A 19,242-nucleotide genomic window follows, 5' to 3' on the forward strand; every position below is an offset into this window, starting at 1 on the left:
CAAGGAAGTAACTGTCCCTTGAGACCTTTTTTGGGTCTCAACAAAGTCTTAGCAACTGCACTCTTTCATGTAGTATTTTAAATCTTTAGAAGGGGCTTTTGTGATGCTTCCCCCCTCCTTGCTCCTGATACTACAAATTCTAAGAGCAACTGTAACACTTTTTGTTTCTTAAACTTAGTGTGCTACCAGATAATTGAAAGGTGGGGTTCATAGCTGATCATGAGGCCTGCAAGCCTCCTAATTATTTGACTGGCTACCTAACAATGTTTTTTTTTTTTTATATTTTACTTTTAATTGACAAATAATAATTATTTATATTTAAGGAGAATGAAGAGATGAGTTTATATATGTACAATGTAGAATGATTAAATGATGCTAATTAACAAACCAGATATTTCCATTCCATTTGTGTATGTGTGTGTGTGTGTGTGTATGTGTGTGTGTGTGTGTATGGTTATGGCATATAAGTGAAGGTTGGGCAGCAAATTTATGGAGTCAGTTCTCTCCCTCTGAAGATGGAGCTCAGGTTGTCAGGCTTGCGCAGTAAGAGCCCTTACCCCAGCCATCCCTTCAGCACTCACTGGAGTGTTTGTTTCTCTTATCTGTGTCTTAAAACATGTTTCTCTAAATTTGTTGCAGATGAAAATTTTGGAAGCCATATGGAAGGAAAAGTAATTAAAATGCACATTTCTAGGGTTATCCCACATCTTTAAAAAAAAATAGGATCTATGGGTCAGAAAGATGACTCACAAGTGAAGATGCTGCTCGAACCTAAGTTCGATCCCTGTGACCAACATAGTGGAAGGAGAGAACTGACTGAGGCAACTTGTCCTCTGACCTTCATACATGCGCCTTGGCATGTTCACTCCCACCCTCAAATAAATAAATAGATAATAAATAATAAATAAATAAATAAATTTTTCAAAAATCTCAAAAATCCAAGCAATCTATACTTTTAATAATCATAATAAACATGATTATAGAAAAACTTCATTGAAAATACTTTAATGAGGTTCCAAGTATATGATTAAGATGAACTGAATTGAATTTATTCTGAACTTAAAGAATGTTTTACTGAAACTTGGCCATTTTTCAATATTATGTAACCTCACTGTTGTCTTTTCCACAAGTTTCTTTCACATTTCTGCTCGAATTATTGAGACGTTCTAGCCAAGGCTGCTCAGTGTACAAGCCGTGATGCATCCACTTCTGTGGCATTTCCTGCTCACTGTGGTTACTATCCATTGTAACACCTGCTACCACCTAATGTATTATATATTTGTCTCTTGATTGGTTTTGTCTCTTTGTCCCTTCGCTCCAGTGTAATCTGTGAGTTTAATATTGTTTTGTTCAGTCCTATATCACAGTCCCTTGGGAAATAAGTATTCATTACGTGGTTTTTACCTGAATCATTAGACAACTGGATGAGTTTGTTTAGATCAACTTCCTAGCTATCTTTTTTTATGTCTATGATTTGTGAGGGTACTGACAGTGGATGTTAAAGTTTGGTGGGCATGTGCAGAGGGGTTCCAGTTTCTTGCATCCTGGAAGAAGGAATTAGAGAGTGACATGTGGGTAGGTAGAAATAACTTATTAGGAAAACATACATGTTAGAGGAAAGGAGCAGGCTAGGGCAGTGAGAAAGTTTACAAGCTCAAGGTTCAAGCTGTAAAATGATGGGTGCTTTCATGTCACTGGGTGTATATTTTTAAAATCATTTGCACATTACAGGCTTCCTTGCACATGCTGTTGCATGTAGTTCGATATACAATTTCACACATCCATTGTACGTCTCATTAGCATTTCAAACACCCCCAGGGGTGTCAGCTTTAGTATTACAATGAGTCACAGGTCACCTTCAGACACTCTGGAGTGCCCCTGCACCTATGCCAAGGACTTGAATCAGTTCCAGTCAAGTGCTTGGTATCAAGGGAGTGGGTTGAGTTTTGCCAGCAGTATTTTCTCATAAGCTAATTTGGCAGCCTTTGTGAAAGGCTTTCCTGACCTCTCTGACCTCATTTCCATCTTCAAAAGTATTTTGCTATTCTGAGGTCTATTTAAAGTATTCCACTTGGGGCAAAATGAATTCTAATAGAATATCACTGTAGAGTCATTCAGGAGTCTAGAAAGGGTGTCCAAATCCTCTATAGATAGAAAAGCAGGAAAGTTACATAGACAAAAGTAAAAGAAACAATCACTCAATGGAATTCATTGCCCACCCTGGTCGTATGTCCCCCTATCAAATAAATACACTTTTTGGGTTGGTGATGAAACAGGAGAGATATAAAATAAATTAGCAAAAATACTTTAAGGTGGGGTGTAAAAACTGTAGTAATTGTCAAGTTGGCAGGGTGGAGTTTAAACACAGCTCCACTCTATCACCTGCATCCACCTGAGGAGTTCCAGTAATCATTTAGAGACCTCCATTCAGATCAGATTGGATCCTAGTCATAACGTCAGAAAAGGTTTTTCAGGCCAGTATGAAGTAGAGTTTGACTTTATCAGAAATAGAAAGAAATGGGGGTGGAAATGACTCAGCGGTTAAGAGCACCGGCTGCTCCCGAAGAGGACCTGGGTTCAATTCTCAGCATCTATATGGGAGCTAACAATTGTGTGTAACTTCAGTTCCAGGGGATCCAACACCCTCTTCTGGCTTCCATGAGCATTGCACATGCTTGTGCACTTAAATCTATACACAAGGAAAACACTCATACACATAAAATTAAAAATAAAAATAGAATTTTTAATTAAAAATATAGATTAGGGAAGGAATAAAGCATATCTGAGAGGCTTGGGGTGGCTTCTCAAAGAACAGTCACGTGTGTGTGTGTGTGTGTGTGTGTGTGTGTGTGTGTGTGTCACATGTGTGCAGGTGCCCATGAAGGTCAGAAGAGGGCTTTGGAGCCCCTGTAACTGGAATTATATACAATTGTGAGCTGCCCTACCTAGGTCCTCTGAAAGAACAGCATTTGATCTTAATGGTCCAGTCATCTCTCCAACCCTTAAAAGTAATTTTTAACATAAATTTTAGGAAAGGGAACGTATAAGACATAACTAACTCTAGGCATGGGCTTCTCAAGGGAGAGCTGTAATTCAAGTATCCTAACAGTGACTGATTTTAAGATTTTGGAAACTTTTTGATTTTCATTGCTCAGAGGGTTTCTAGTGGACCCTCCCTTCCTAGACGTCTGTTCTCCTTTTCAGTAATGAGATTATAGGATGACTCTACATGTGCCTTGAGTGGATTTAGAGCCTGATAAAGTAAAACCAGGAACCACTGGCATTGCAGAAGGGGGTTAGGGCATGTCTTTTACTGTAAAAGGGTTTTCTGATGAGATTCCTAGCAAATTTTAGCTTTAAATGCTGGAAAAGGAGAAAGGCTTTAAGCAAATGTTGATTGTGCTGGAATTCTTGACTCTTAGGGGCAAGAGGTTTCAACCAGGCTCCAGAATGAGGAACTTCTTTCCCTTCCCACATTCCCATCATTTTCCATATCTTTCTGTCTTGCCTTGTAATTAGAAAATGTGGATCATGACACTTTTTTAAAATGCTTAGAAGTGTGCAACTAATATTGTTTAACTTCAGTTGACTTACACAGCTTAAATTGAATCTAAAGAGGCAGATTTCTTTTGTGTGTGTGTGTTTTTTGTTTGTTTGTTTTACAAAAAAGTATGCCATTCAAGAAAAGCATATATTTTCCAAAAAATTTAAAGATACACAGTTTCAATACATTTAACCATTAATTATAATGACAGCTTGGTAAATTAATTGTTAGCCCATCTGTCTCATATTCCTGACTTTTGTTAGTGTATTTCTCTTCTGCTTATAGAGAGTAGCTCCCAGCTTGCTTATGCTTGCTTGTTCCTGTCCTTACATTCTGTTACTGCTTTCTTAACTACTCTGTTATTGATTTCCTATAAATTCCTCATAACAGATCTTGTAGCAGAGTCCCTTTGAGAAAAGTATCTGAAATTTATAACAAATATTTTACAGTTTCTTGGTAGAAGCATTTAGCACCTTTTGGGGGAAGTTTATTGCTTCATGCCTTCCATCTAATTTATTTTTTTAATTTTTATTTATTTATTCATGTTTTTCTTTTGGGTTTGTTGTTGTTGTTACTTTCAAACAGGATCTCACTATGCAACCTTGGCTGGACTCAAATTCAAAGAGCCCAGCCTGCTTCTGCCTTCCTAGTGCTGGGATTAAAGGCATATGCCACCACATTCACTTCCATGGTATTTTCTAGTCTATCCAGGGACTAAGAATTACTGTAATTTCTTCTTCTGTCCACTTTTCTAAATTTCAAAGGCTTAATTATTGACCACAGCACCTAAGTGCACTCAGTAGCAGCTCTTTTAGACTATCCAGAGGACTATTTGCCTGTTTGTGCACACCAGGTGGGATGGTGCATTTGGTACCTTTATTAATTCTCACGTGAACCATGTTACAGTTTTGGTAAGGACAGGGAGTGAGAAAAGCATGCACCAGGATCTAAGAGGTAAAGGGACAAAAAATATAAAAGAAAATTAAATGTAGACAAATATGTGGAGCAGGAGTAGAAAAAGCATGTCTCAGCTTTAGAGTTTTATCTAAAGTTTCTTTAGACAAAGATAAAGAAGATATCCAATGCACTAAGATTATATTGTGTTTATTTTCTAATATTATTCTCTTGTTTTAATCAGCAATTAACAGTGTATTAGTTACTTTTCTTTTGCTGTGATAAAACACTGAGACCAAGGAACTTATAAAAGGAAGAGTTCATTTAGCTTATGGTTCCAGAGGGTTAGGAGCTTGTTATTGCGGAGAGGGATGGTGGCAGGAGGTGACTCTAGGAGAAAGTGAAGTGCTCACATCTTCAAGCAGGTACAGGAAACAGAAAATGAGGATGTTGCAAGGCTTAAAAATTCTTAAAGCCCAGAGACAATGTCTGTGTGTGACAAGTTGTGGTACTTGGTACTAGTCTCTAACTGGTGCAAAATGTGCTCTTTGATGAGTGGTGACTGGGATATTTGTCTGTAAATATAAGGATACATATTTTGCACATAGTAAGAAATCACATTGGTCTAGCAACGTGACAGTCTTGGGGTTTTCTCTAAGATCTATGTCCATTCCAGCCATGTGTATTAGGTTATGTGTACATTACTACACTTGAATTTTCTCCCTGTGAGTGGGTGTTTAGTCAAATTAGGTAACTGTTGATTGCCCCAAGGATAAAAGTGTGAATACTGCACTAATGATGTAAGTTGTGCTGGCCATTGATGTGGTTATTTGGTCTTGAAGCTGGTGTTGGATCATCCATTGATGAATGCTAAGCTTGGGGAGAAGTGACTGCAGGTCAGTTGCAGCTCTAGTGCTCCAAATCCTGTGTCTGAAGTGTGTTCTGTCTTCAGTAGTAGGGTCTTACCTTCAAGTTCTGGGAAGCCATTGAGGTCTTAGGCAATAGCCTGAGTAATTTTGAGAGTCTCTTGGACCGCCCTGGAGAACAACTCAAAGGAAGGTATCTCCTGTCTGGCACTGTTTCTTTGTTATGTAGCCTTTAGCTATAAATATGGACTCATGTAGAGATAATGTACATGTAATTTTTCAGTAGGTTGTTGGGCTAATATGACTCCCTCTGGTTTATAAAAACTAACTAAGCATTATTCCTCTCTCTCTCTCTCTCTCTCTCTCTCTCTCTCTCTCTCTCTCTTTCTACCATGGTTTCCCCATTTAAAGTGTTCCTTTTTTCTCCATTTCTCCCTTGAAAATACACATCTCCTATGGTCCTACCTCTCTTGAGCTCCTTCTTTCCCTTTATCCCCAAGGTCCCTTGTATAACCCCCTCCCATTTGAAGTGCTTTTCCCAGCATGTCATTGCCATACTTCCTAAAGCCTCCTAAAACAGTGCCATCAACTAGGGAAAAAATGTTTAAATTCTTGGACCTAGAGAGATAGTCTCATTCAAACCATCACAAACACTAATTAAAAAATATCAAGCAGATCCTAAGAATCCTCTCTTTGGGGACTGGAGAGCTGGCTCAAAGGTTAAGAGCACTGGCTGTTTTTGCAGAAGACCCAGGTTCAGGTTACCAGCATCCACATGGTGGCTCCAGTTCCAGGGAATCCAATGCCCTCTTCTGACCTCATGGACATTGCACGACATGAGTGGACATACATGCAGGCAATACACTCATACATAAAAAAATAAAAATAATAAATAACTTTTAAAAAGCATCTTGACTTTATAGAGAGATTTAACTTAACTCATAGATCCCTCAAATCAGGTTTCTTGCCTACAGTTGGTTTTGATTCACTCTTAAATCATTCATTGTAATAATCCTAGGACAATTTGTTGTCTGTAAAATGATCTGACCCCCTTTGAATAAAATGTTGGATAAATACAGCATAACTGCATAATACAACATTTTAGCGATACTGAGAATTTATCAGAAAAAAAAATGCTACATGAAAAATTCAGGAGCATTCAGAGAAGATCTTACAAAGTAAAAGAAGAAATCAATTTGAAATACCCTTCGCCTTCCTCTCATGAAAATCCAAATGTATTCTTTCTGTAAGAACCACATGAGGATTGACTTCTTCCATTAAATTCATTCTGATTAGCACAGAGCATGTTTCTTCCTTAGGAAACTCTCACTTGCGAGGTTTGAATCTCTTCTATTGTTACATAAACCCACACAGCAGTGTTCCATATCTACTTCCAGAGACTATAACCATTTTTTTCAGAAAAGGAGATATATTTAAGCTTTAAAGTATAGAACCAAAGTGTTTTGGTCTGAGTGCATGATACAAAGTAAAATGCCGTTTGAGGGTTTTCAGGAAAAAATGTGGTATTGAAGTTACTCAAATGCAGGAATTAAAATGAATAACAAATAAGGTTGGAGTGGATTTCATAAATTTTAGTGAGGTTATTTTTTATTTCTAACAAAATTCGAAAGTCAACCCAGCAAATACTACTGAAAAAGGCACATCCCACATGATCCCTTTCCAGATAATTCAGAAAGCTCCACTTTGAACCCAGTAATGATAAAGCTACAGGCCTAAGAAATGGATCATAACTTGCTTGCTTCTCAAGAAACAAGTCTACCTAGGAAAGGGACACTGTACTGCTTTTCAGGACTGCACTTTTTTACTGTGTTAGGTTGTTCATCATTTTTATTAGTCTTGAGTGAATGACGGCATAGTCATATTTGTTTCTTAATCCTGCAATGATCTAAATTTTGGGAAAAAAATAGTGACTGTGTGGGATGCCAAATTCTGAATTAAAAAGCTTGCATTAAGGTGCTGCGAATAAGAAGCAAAATAATATCTCTCAAGCTCAGAAAGAGACCTCAGGCTGATAAAATCTGAGTTTACATTACTATAAATATGGCTTCTCAACTGGACAAGAAATAGAATCACTTTGCTCTGCACAGACTGGACACAAGTAGGTGACCTCCCTGAAAGGACTTTCAGAATATGTTTCAGGTAGTGTACAATATGAAGAGTAACAAAACATGAAATCACAGAATATTTAATGAATGAAAGAAATCCCTTTAAGAGCATGATAGAATTTATGACCAGCTGAAGATTTTACCTAGAAAATTAGTTTAGTGACAAAAAAAAAAAACAACAAACAAACAAACAAAAAACCCTCAATGAATGTGAACAGACAGAGAAGAAAAGGTTTTCCAGTGCTCAGAGCTCTTCAGGACACGTATTATTTGGGTTATCTCAGTGTAAGAAATCCATTGTGTTAACCTAAAGGTCATGGTGGGTGCTTAATGCATTATTAAACTGCATAAAATCCAGGACATTTTTCTTAAAATTTTGCTACTTATGAACCCAATGAAGTATGATCTTTTGATTGAGAAATTTCTGTTAGTCGGCTGACTCTGGAAAAGGGCAGTTTATGCAATCCCCTCTTCTAGGAAAAAAACCAACCCAAAGATGAGATGGTGGTGCTGTGTATCCATATTAATATGGAATGTGTTACTCTGGTGTACTTGTGAAATATACCGTGGCCTTCTTAAAGAAAGTAATCCAGTAATTAAAATGAGGGAAATAAGTATGATATAGAAATCACAAAATCATGGACCTCCATATATGAGAAATTTGGTTTCCTTTTTCAACAAAACTAATTACAGATTGTGATACTGAGAAAAAAGGATTTTGCTTTCATAGAATTTTACAATGTGAGTCATCAAATTTATGGGAAAAGAAATAGACATTTCTTATAGTGAAAACTTGTGTAGAATCTTTAAAGTATCTTACTACAAGATTAGAAATTCGTCCTCCATTTTGCATTTCACTCAGCCTTTTGATTTTTGTATATGCAGTAAAGGTATAATTTATTCTCTGTGTGTTTATTTTTAGGGTACTTTGAACCCCTATTGTGTCTTGTGGGATGACTCAAAAACGTAAGTGGCAGATGTTTTCTGATATTACTTTGTAGTAAACAAAGTACGTTAAATAATTTTAGCTGTCTGCTAGTTAACAGGAATATAATTCAGTGGGACGTGAGTTTTACTCAGAGACAAAGCATTCTTTGTGACTCCTCATGGCAGCATGATGAATGTGTTTGTGTGTGATATCATTGGTTACTTTTCAAGATAGGATGGCATTACTTAATGTGTAAGGCACATTGAGATGCAAATTCCATGGGGCTTTTTTTTTTTTTTAAAGCCCTGATACTTTAGAATTATAGAAGCTCAAATGATACTTTAGAATTATAGAAACTCAAATGCTACATCCTGCTCTACGTAATTTGGGTTAGCTTTGTCACATAAAACAGCAATCTGTCTAGCCATTTAGCCAAAACATTACTTACATGACCTTGAATTTATTATCAGAGTAATGTAATGCAATATTTATATGGTTATTCCAAATTGTACTATTATAAAAATTGAGTGATATTTAATATTTATTATTACATTTTATGAATTCATGTGGACAAAAGAAAATAACTATACTAATAAGCATGAATGGTTCTTCCATGTGTTTTTATTGTTATTCTTAAAATTAAGTACAGTATATCCGAGAATTCGTCTTCAGCTCAGTGATAACTCTATGAGGTTTTAGCGTGAGTGAAAAAGCAGAAAATACACAATTAGGTCTTAGACTTATGTGCATAACAACCTTTTTGTTTTGCTTTGCTTTCTGTTTTTGTTGAATGGAGAGGCAATAAATGCCGAATGAGTGATAAAAGCTAATACTACCAGGTATATAGTCTTGCAATGTTGTCTTAGTGTTATACATTCTAAATATGACTATCACTAACATTTTTATGATGCTTCTTACATCAGAAGTATAGAAGAGGAACATTCTTGGAATTCATGGGATCGGAATTCTAACAGTACACCTTGAATACTCGGTGTAAATTTAAATTGCAATTTTCTTTTTGAGAACCAAAGTGTGAATAATATTAAGCATTTAGGGTATAGGATCTGATATTTTAGGTAATGCCTTCTTGGAACCTTGGAGACGCCAAACTTGCTCTGCTGATAATATGAGCTAAATACTTTTATAGATGTCTTTAGTGCATTGTTTTGAAGATTTCTTGAGAAATTTACAGTAGTAGAATTTTCCCAAGGTTTCTGTCTCAGGAAATAGCTAGAGACTTTGGTGAGAGCACCTTAGGATGTTCTTTAGGCATAGGAAAGGTATAATACCATGATGATCCGATTGCTTTCTGCTCAATAAAATACATGCTGTGTCAAATTCCTTATAATAGCTCCTTGCGTTTATCAGTGACTAATGATGAACTCTGATTTATTTCAACATTTTTTAGTTTATAGATTGCACTTTGATCTGAAAAGAAGGTGTAAGTTTTCCCAAACTATTAGGACTACTAACGGAACACTTGAATACCACAAGAGGACACATTCCCCTGTTTGATACCTTCTTTTAGTTTGCTTTATGAAAGTAGATGTTAGTTTTTGTTTATAAAACTCTTTGCATTTGAGGTCAGTGTTAGTCTCAGGAATCAATACATTCTGCTTTCCTAGTATCTGCTGATAAATTGCCCCTTATTCACGACAAAGAAACACCTGTAGATTTATGAAATTCAGCTTATACATGGTCTTTGAAGAAAGCTAGGGAGGGGAAGCATGTTTTCTTGCATTTCAAACCAGATAATCTCAAGAGATCAATGTAGTTCATGTTCCTTGATGTCCTGAAAAAGGACCAAGAAACAGAACTTCTTTCATCACACTATTTACCAAAGTTTATTGTCAAAATTATTCTCTGGGTGGGTTTTAGACAGTGAAGGGTAAGGCAACTCTGTTTCTTCTTTTCACATTTCCTCCCTCCAGTTTAATCTTATTTCATGATAAGATGTACAATAATTTTAGCAATGCAATTTCAGTATGCACATTTGTGCATACATTTTTCCAAGGAAAGTTAATATTAAAGAGATTCTTTTTATACAGAAAAGAGTTGACAAATAATATTTTAAGATTGTGCTAATAAAGTAGAAATTAAAAAAAAAAACATAGGCTGAGCATGGTGGCACACACCTTTGATCACAGCACTCGGAAGTCAGAGGCAGGTAGATCTCTATGAGTTCAAGGCCATCTGGTCTACATATTGAGTTACAGGGCAGCTGGGGCTACAGGGAGACCCTGTATCAAAAAATCAAAAATAAATAAATGAATAAATAAATAAATAAATGTCTTGATTTTGGTCTGTCAAGTCTGCATCTTTTTATTTTTTTTTACTTTTCATTTTTAGAAAATTAAATTTTTATTATTTTTGAGAATTTCTTATATAAGTCCTGTATCTACAACAGTGCCACTCCTGTCTCTCCAACCTCCAACTCCTATCAAATTATTTCCCACTCCCTGTCAATATTTTGTCCTCTTTATTAAATATTTAGTTGCATATACATATATGTACATACATATATGTATATATTATATGTACTGCACCGAGTCCATTTAGTGTTGCTCCTGTGTTCGTGTATGTACTTATGTACATATAACCATTGGAATTACATAATCTGTCAGGGAGCTAGTCCCTGGAGAAAACTTATTCTCCTGCCCCCAGCAAGCATTGATCGCCTATAGCTCTTCATCGACCCTGGGACCCTATGAAATTTCCCCAAACACATTGACTTGTCTACTGGTGTCATTATGCAGATCTTGTTTAGCCTACCATACTGTGGAGATTTCATTATTGCAGCTTCCCCAACATGTCCAGAATACATCTAGCAGCAGATGTTGTGGTTCTTGGAATCTTCCTACATACCCCCGCCTTCTGAGATGTTCTCTAAGACTTAGTTTTATGGGTTACATTGTATATGTATCAATCAGGGATAGCTACCACCTCATTGTTGCTTATTCTCTGCATTTTGATCAGTTGTGAAACTTTTTGATAGTGTTTTTCTGTTGCAAAAAGAAGCTTCTTTGATGAATGGGCTCCCTGTAGCCCAGCTGGCATGGAACTCACCAGTAAATATAAGTGCAAATATAGACTATATTAATAATTTACATTGGTTTAGGGAACCGATGGTTGTAGAATCTTCTCTAGGGTCTATGACCTCTCCAGACTCATGTACCTGGCAATGTTCAGAGTATCATGCATAGATTTCCTCCTATTGGACAAGCCTATTAAACTCAATTAGACAGATGTTGATTACCTGCCCCCAAGATAAAAGTACCCCTACTGTAGCAAGACAGATGTTTCTTGGGCTGGTCATTGTTGTGTTTTGTAGACTTTAGAGCATGGATTGGTTTTCTCTGTTGGCAGTTTGAATAGAACCTGCCGATTCTATGAGAGTTAGTCTTCAGGGAAGAGCCTTCCAGGCTATCTCCAGGTTGACTTAAATAACATTTTTAAGGTTGTACTAACAAGGTTGAAATTAGAAAATGTATTTTGATTTTGGTTTGTCAAGTCTGTAACTTTTTTAAAAGTTAGTTTTTAATTACAAAAGCAATGCATGAATATATATTATTTTTACAACTTTAAAACATGCTGATAAGGTTAAAAGTTGCATTGATTATTCTAACCATCACCAAGATCACCCCTGATGTGAATAATTTCTGACATCCATTGATACATTAACATGTATATGAAGTTATACATATCAATGCTAGTTTTATATAATTGTTATATTGAATGCAATACTTGGCTCAATTTAGAATCACCATATCGTAGAAATGTTCATATTTTATTCAGTATATTGCATATCATACCAGCTGCAGACACTAGTCATCTTATAATTATCTAATATTCTCTACATTGAGGCCTATCAGTTATGCTTAGTGGTACAGGCTGTAATACAGCTATTTGAGAAGCTGAAGCAGGTGGATCACAAATTTAAGGTCTCCCTGGAATACAAGGTCAAGTTCAAGGCAGGCTTTGGCAATTCAGTGAGATCCTGCCTCAAAATAAAAAGTAAAATTAAGACTGGAGTTATACTACAGAGGGAGAAGATTCAATCCCCATAGCACAAAATGAATGACTGAAATAGAAATAAAATAGAGTGTTTTTCAATTGATTTTACCTGTAAACTGAGCTTCTGCATTCTGCATTGTTTTTCTCCCTCATAGATGTCTCTGACCACTTAATCCATGTCCCTTGTTTTCATCCTATCACTCTACTTTATATCCTTCTTGACCATCCTTCCTGATTTCTTAACTGAACTGTTTGCTTTTTGTCTGTCTGGAGCAGCATAAGAAACAGGCTTCATATTTCTTATTCATCATAAATCCTTCATTGCCTTCTGTACTTGTGCGGGCATTAAACATCCAACAGTTATTTAACTAGTTTTGATATGTTCTCTAAGAATTATTGATATCTCTGCTTTACTTTAACAGCTGAGAAATATTGTGTAGCAATTATTAGAAACTTGGAAGGAACATGCTTCAGATTACTATAGCTTATTTATAGTACTAAGGTGCTTTACAAATAATTTTTAACTATAATCTGTTACCCTGATAAGTCCAAGCAAAGAATGTTGTAGTACTCATATTTGACACAGCAGTTTTAGACAACTTTAAAACATGTTTTGATCTTGCTTTGGCTCACTAGTTAACAAGCTGAAAATACTTCATTACGTATGAATCATGAAATGAGTCATAATAGTTTGGTCTCATCAGAATTGGCATATTGTCCAATAAATTCTTCTTATTTTTTTTTGAAAGCTTAAATGTTTGTTTTTTAGATAGGTTGCAAAGTTAGCATTTGACTGATTGGAGGATTTTACTGTTAGAACTTTTCTGAATTTTTTAAAAATTTTAAATTAATTAATTAGTTTATTTTTTATTTAATGAGTGTATTGCTTGCATATGTAAGTGCACCCATGTTGTACAATGCCTGCAGCGGTCAGAAGAGGGTTTTAGGATCTTCTGGTACAGAGGGTTGTTAGCTGCCATGCAGGTGCTGGGAATCAAACCCGGGTCCTCTGCAAGAACATCCAGAGCTCTTAACTGCTAAGCTATCTATCTCTCCAACCCTCCATTTGAGCTATTCTAAAGGTGAGATCTGATTACTAAGTTGTATATGTGATTATACTCCTGAAAGCCTCTAATACCCCCTTAAGATATCCTGACATCTTTCTCTGTGAGATTTGTGGTGCCATCCAACTCATACTCTAAGATCTATGGAGAATCATATTTGTTTTCAAAAAGTTGTTTCAGAGTTTTAATTGCCCAAGTTTTTGCTGCAATTTCTTAAACCATTGCCTGACTATTGCCAAACAGTTTCATCAATCCATTTCTTTTAATTTTCCCAATTGTAGTTAAAACCAAAAACTTTAGAAGACTGAATTTTCCCATTATTTTGGACATCTCAGATTGAAGTATTGCATTTGGTAGTGGCAATACTCACAACTTGATTAAGTCTGGCAATTGTTTATCTCTAAATTACTGATCAGAAGCAATTTCTCTCTTTTGCTTTTGCTAGCCTTAATTCTTCACACCCAGAGCACAGAGCCCTTGTATTGTCATTTGTTTTAGTTATTACTTTACTTTGTTTTGTGGGTGTGTGGTATCTGTGTGCATATGTGTTTGCATGGGTGCGTATGCCACCAAACCTAATCTTTTTTTAAATGTTTGACCAGTACTAATTATATAGCCTTCACTGGTCTAGAACTTGCTATGTAGCCCAGTCTGGTCTAGAAGTCAGATATCCATCTTCCTCTGCCTCCTGAGTGCTGAGATTAAAGGCATGCATCACCATGTGCTTACATACTGCCAACTGAGTCATCTCTCCAATCCTTATTTTACTTACTTATTTTTACAAAGTCACGTATAGCCCAGGCTGACCTTAGACTACCTATGTAGCTGAGCATGACACCTAATTTCTGATCTGTCTCCTTCTACCTCCCAAGTGCTAAAATTATAGGTCTGTTTCCGACCACTGGTGCATTTTATGTATATTTTATATTGTTGTCAAGGATCAAATCCATGACTTCATGTATGGTAGACGAGCATTCCGCTAACTGAGCTGTATCCTTTGACCTGTCATTCATTTTCAAAGTTCGTTATTCATTGTCTTCAAAATACAGCACCTGTCAATCATAATGCTAACATCCCAGTCACGTCCTAATAAGGATAGTGACTGGATTCCAGACTTCCTTCTGATACGATTTTTGCTTTTGCTTCTAAAACAGCATTGCCCTTTTAAACGTAAATTAAAAAGCAAAACACAGTATTATTTCCTTTTAAAAGTTACTGGATTAAAGATTCATTGGAAGGAAACTAAGCATTTATTTGTTATTTGTTTTTCTAGCTTATACATTAGTTTTTGAAGGTTTGCTGTGGTATAAATGTATGTTTTCTTATAAAAATCATTATATTAAAAATGCCCTTGCTTAGCTCTCTTCAAGAAATTTTGTATTCCTTAAAATATGCTTTTTAATTAAATACTTTAAATTGCAATGTAGGTTTATGATATTAAATCTTAAGTGCCTAACTTCCTGTAGTTTCCTTAAATTAGGTAGTAGTTAAATGACCCCTTTTAACTAGCAAAGTGCACATCAGTGCCTGCAGTATTAACAGCCCATAATGACCATTAGCACAGTCTCTTCACATGAACTCTGAGGGCAAACACTGGAGTGAAATGCTGCTGAGTATTTTTTTTTAAACGCTTGCTCTGACCCTCTAATGTACAGGTTGCCAAGCTACAGCCTGTGGCACGAATCTCTGTCACAAAACAGTCTGCTGTTTTCTATTTTCTGCACATAAAGCTTAACCAGGCCTATTCATGCTTACTTGTTGATGTCTGAGACTGCTGTTGTGCTCTAGCTTCAGAATTGAGTCACAAAAGAATCCCTGGCACCCACAACTACTAACGTATATACTCTGTTGTCTTTTGTATATTAAACAAATGGTCAACCCTTGCCAAAAATATTGCTTTCAAGCTTTTTTCCTCTTTTAGCATACATAAAATATTGATTATCTATCACAGGAGGGTAAATTAATGAAAATATGTGTAAGCCAAGTCAGGATAGGGCACCCAAGGGTAGAGAGAATCGATATTTCCATTAGTTCTGGGATCAATCATCTTTTCAAATATAGCTTCTCCCATAATCTGTCTCATCTTCATCGAGAATTCTGAATATTTCTTCCTAATCACCTTCTTTCATAAGCCCTCTTCTAAGTTTCTTGTCATATTAATTTTTGTTCTTCTGCTGAGATTTGGATATAGTTTGAGGTCATGTGTTGAATTTAAACTCTTTGATGTGGCAATAAGAATGTGGGAACAACATAACTGTGGTGTTTAGAAGAGGGATCTTTGAGGTGTGATTAATAACAGATAAGACCATGTAGCCCCCATGACTGCATGCTAGTGATTTTATAGAAAGACAGTGTCCAGAGGAGACACCCCATCATGCTCTCTCTTGCCTTGTGATTGATGCCTTGTATCACCTCCTCCGAACTCTACCAACCAGAAGACCATCACCAGATACCAGCCTTTGACCTTGTACCTCCAGAACTATACACCATAATCAACTCTATTATGTATTAAGTTGCCCAACCTCAGAAATATTATTGTCGAAGTGTAAAAGGAAACACACTCTTTCGTTTCAATGGGTCATTCACTTCACTCATTCTCTATTCAGTTTTTTCTAAGACATTAATTATCTGCAAAATTTAAATTTAAAATACTGCTTTTCTCATTTCTGGAGATTCTATTTGACTTTTTTCAATTGGCTCCATTAATTTTTAGAATTTTCTATTTTTGTGCATGTGTATTGTTTATCTTTTTAACCTAATAAACACATTTATTTCATAATCTTTGGTTAATAATTTGTGTTTGAAGTGCACACCAATGTCCCTTGGAATTCTTTTCTGAAAAATGCTACTATACAGTGTTCTGTGAATATATTTTTCATAACCCTTTTGTTTTATGCTTAATATTATAGCAGTTTGACATTCACATCTATATGTATATATTTGAAGACATGGAGTATGTCACATTAATTTGTAAATTATGTGCTTACTAAGAAAGATTTCAAGATAGTACTTTTTAAATTTGTTAATTCATCTGAAAATATTTCTTGAGACACTACTATATTTTTCACTTTTCAACATCCTGACAAATACATCAGTGAACAGTCTAAAACACCTGCCCTATAGGGTTTTGCTAGGGACAGATAAGTAAGTTATATAGTCATGTCAACATCAAGAGAGTAAGACTGTCATATAATTAATTTATTCATATTCTTTGATTAATATATTCCAAGGTGCTGTTGTATTTATTTGCCAGGGCCCTGAGTGTCCCGGCATCCCTGCAGGATCCCTCCATTGCTTTCCTGAACTACCTTTCCAGGAGAACGCAAGAACTGCGTTTCTTGGTTGTAGAGTTCTCCCACTCCAGTTACTTTTCCTCAAATGTGTGGCCTCCCATCTTCTGTCTGCTATCAAAACTTCTTTTTTCCCTGGTCCTGTAATGATCTTTATTCTATTTCTTCAACTGAATTCTGCAATGCTTGAAAACTCTAGCCAAAAGAAACATCCTTATTGTTTTGAAATAATATCTTTGTAGTTAGTAAACCAGGTGTGTTAAAGTAAAACAAAACAAACAAAACAAAACAGTAAAGGAGTAGACCTGATAATGTTTTGAATCATATTAAAATTCATAGATGAAAACTCCTTAACATTTTTCATAATCACTGTCAAATCCACAAGCACACCCAGTGATAACTGGATAATAGCTTTGTGTAGTCAATTGTTTACCATGTGAATGATGATCTGGAAAGGCCAGGTCTCATGGTTTGAGTGAGAATGTCCCTCAGCAGCTCCATGTATTTGAATACTTGGCTGCAGGTGGTAGAATTGTTTGCAGAGTTTAGGAGGTGTTGCCTTGCTGGAGGAAGTGTATCATTGGGAGTGAGTTTTAAGAGTTTGTAACCTTGCCCACTTCTAGTCTCTCTTATCTGCATCATGTACCTGCTTGAAGATTAGCATGCTCAGCTTTTTGGTCCAGCCACCTCTGCAGCCATGCTTTCCCACCATGATGGACTCTAATGGAACTGTAAGCCCAATAAACTCATCCTTCTGTAAGTGGCCGTGGTCATATTTTATCATAGCAACAGAATGTGGCCACGATGTTTAAAATTTGTAATATTTTTCACTGTAATTTTTGTAATTTAGTGAAAACCTTTTAGGAAGTAGAAGATGGCAATTTGCAAGTGTAAGTTGTCTACTTGGAGTCATGTAATTGAAAATTTGCTTGAATTTTTTAACCAGTTTTATGCAGAAAGAATGTTAATAAAAATAGCTTCAAATAGGTTAATTCCTGTAAGATCTATATTAGTTAAGTCAAAATAGTAATAATATTGCCTGTTTTGTGGAGTGGTACAAGGGTCACAAGAAAAAGTGCTCCACTGATAAAACATAGCAGGTTTTATGGTTATTGTTATTTGTTTTATTTTTCTTTTTTGAGACAGGATCTCCTTGCAGCCCAGCTGGCCTACACCTCGCTGTGTCTACCAGGCTGACCGCATCTCACAGAGATACACTTGCCTCTGTCTCCCAAGTGCTGAGATCAAAGGCATGTGTCACCAGCCACCTGGTGTTTTAATAAAAGTGGTCTGTTCACTGATTATTTAGTGGGATAAAACAAGAGAGGATACATAGACATCTTTTATGTCTACCGTGAGTTTCCTTCTTATGGAAAAGTGATAGTTAAAGGTAGCATGTACCTAGGGAATGATCTTAAGAGTAGAAGGGGGCTGGAGAGATGGTGCAGCAGTTAAAAGTCCTGGCTGTTCTTGCAGAAGACATGGACTTGAATCCCAGCATCTACCTGGTGGCTAACAACCTTCTGTAACTCCAGTTTCAGGGAGTCTGATGCCCTCTTTTCTCCCCCCAGGCATTGCACTTGCACACAAGCAGGGATTGCACTAATAAATATAAAGTAAAAATAAATTTTAAAATATTTTTTACAAAGTTGAAAAGAAAAAATAACCAATGAGAAATAGTGGTAAGCAATGGCAGTGGAGTGCTTCCGACTCCGCTCTTATCTGTATTGAATGAAACACCCTGGGCATATCATGCCCTCCTGTTCCCTCTTATCTTGAGAAAGTCATTGGAGTAGTTTCCAAAGTGTTTACATAAACTGAATGTTATTTAAAATCAATAATAACAAAAGTGGGAGTTCATCCAATATTTATTATCAATATATATAATTCATAAGGTGCCTGGGATGATTCCAACAGCCTCTTCTGACAAGAACTTTAAAATTATGTTGCTAAAATATTAATGAACACAGTATTAATAGTAACAACCTAGAGCGGACTGGAGGGATAGGTCCCTGGTGAACCTCTTAATTTGGTAATGTCTGTGGTTGTATTTTAAATAAATGCAGGCTTTAAATTTCTGAAAATTCATATTAGTAATTTTAGAACTCTATTTTTTTAGCCATTTGTATGAGTCAGGCTAAAATTTCCTCTACTTATATATCCTATGAACAACAGACAGGCATTTTCTTTAATATTTAATTTGCCGTTTCCTTTTTCTATTTTAAGCCTCACAATCGTTGCTGTTACTGTAATGAATAGCGGTTTTACAAGTTTGAATTATAAATTCTTAATAATTAAATTGAGCTAATGATTCTCCTTATCATACAGGTGTTATTAGCTTGTTTTCTATTACTGTAACGAAATACCTGAGGTTAGGAAACATGTGGAAACAAGTTTATTTAGCTCATAGTTTTAATATCTGAATTTCTAAACAACATGGGACTACTCTGGCAATGGCCTCGTGGCAGATGAATTCACAGTGATAGAAACATAGGAGAGAAGAGATCACATAGTGA

The 19,242-nt window shown here is 36.0% G+C and overlaps 1 protein-coding gene across 1 annotated transcript in view; it reads left to right on the forward strand.

Moving 5' to 3' along the window:
- Positions 1-19,242, forward strand: part of Adgrb3 (adhesion G protein-coupled receptor B3) — a gene marked incomplete in the record, with an annotated part of 857,756 nt that overhangs the window by 466,466 nt on the left and 372,048 nt on the right. The window contains 1 exon segment of the mRNA XM_008856279.3: positions 8,353-8,396. Coding sequence (XP_008854501.1) covers positions 8,353-8,396 — 44 coding nt within the window.

Source organism: Nannospalax galili, unplaced genomic scaffold (assembly GCF_000622305.1).
Source record: "Nannospalax galili isolate Female #2095 unplaced genomic scaffold, S.galili_v1.0 scaffold206, whole genome shotgun sequence".
NCBI lineage: Eukaryota > Metazoa > Chordata > Mammalia > Rodentia > Spalacidae > Nannospalax > Nannospalax galili.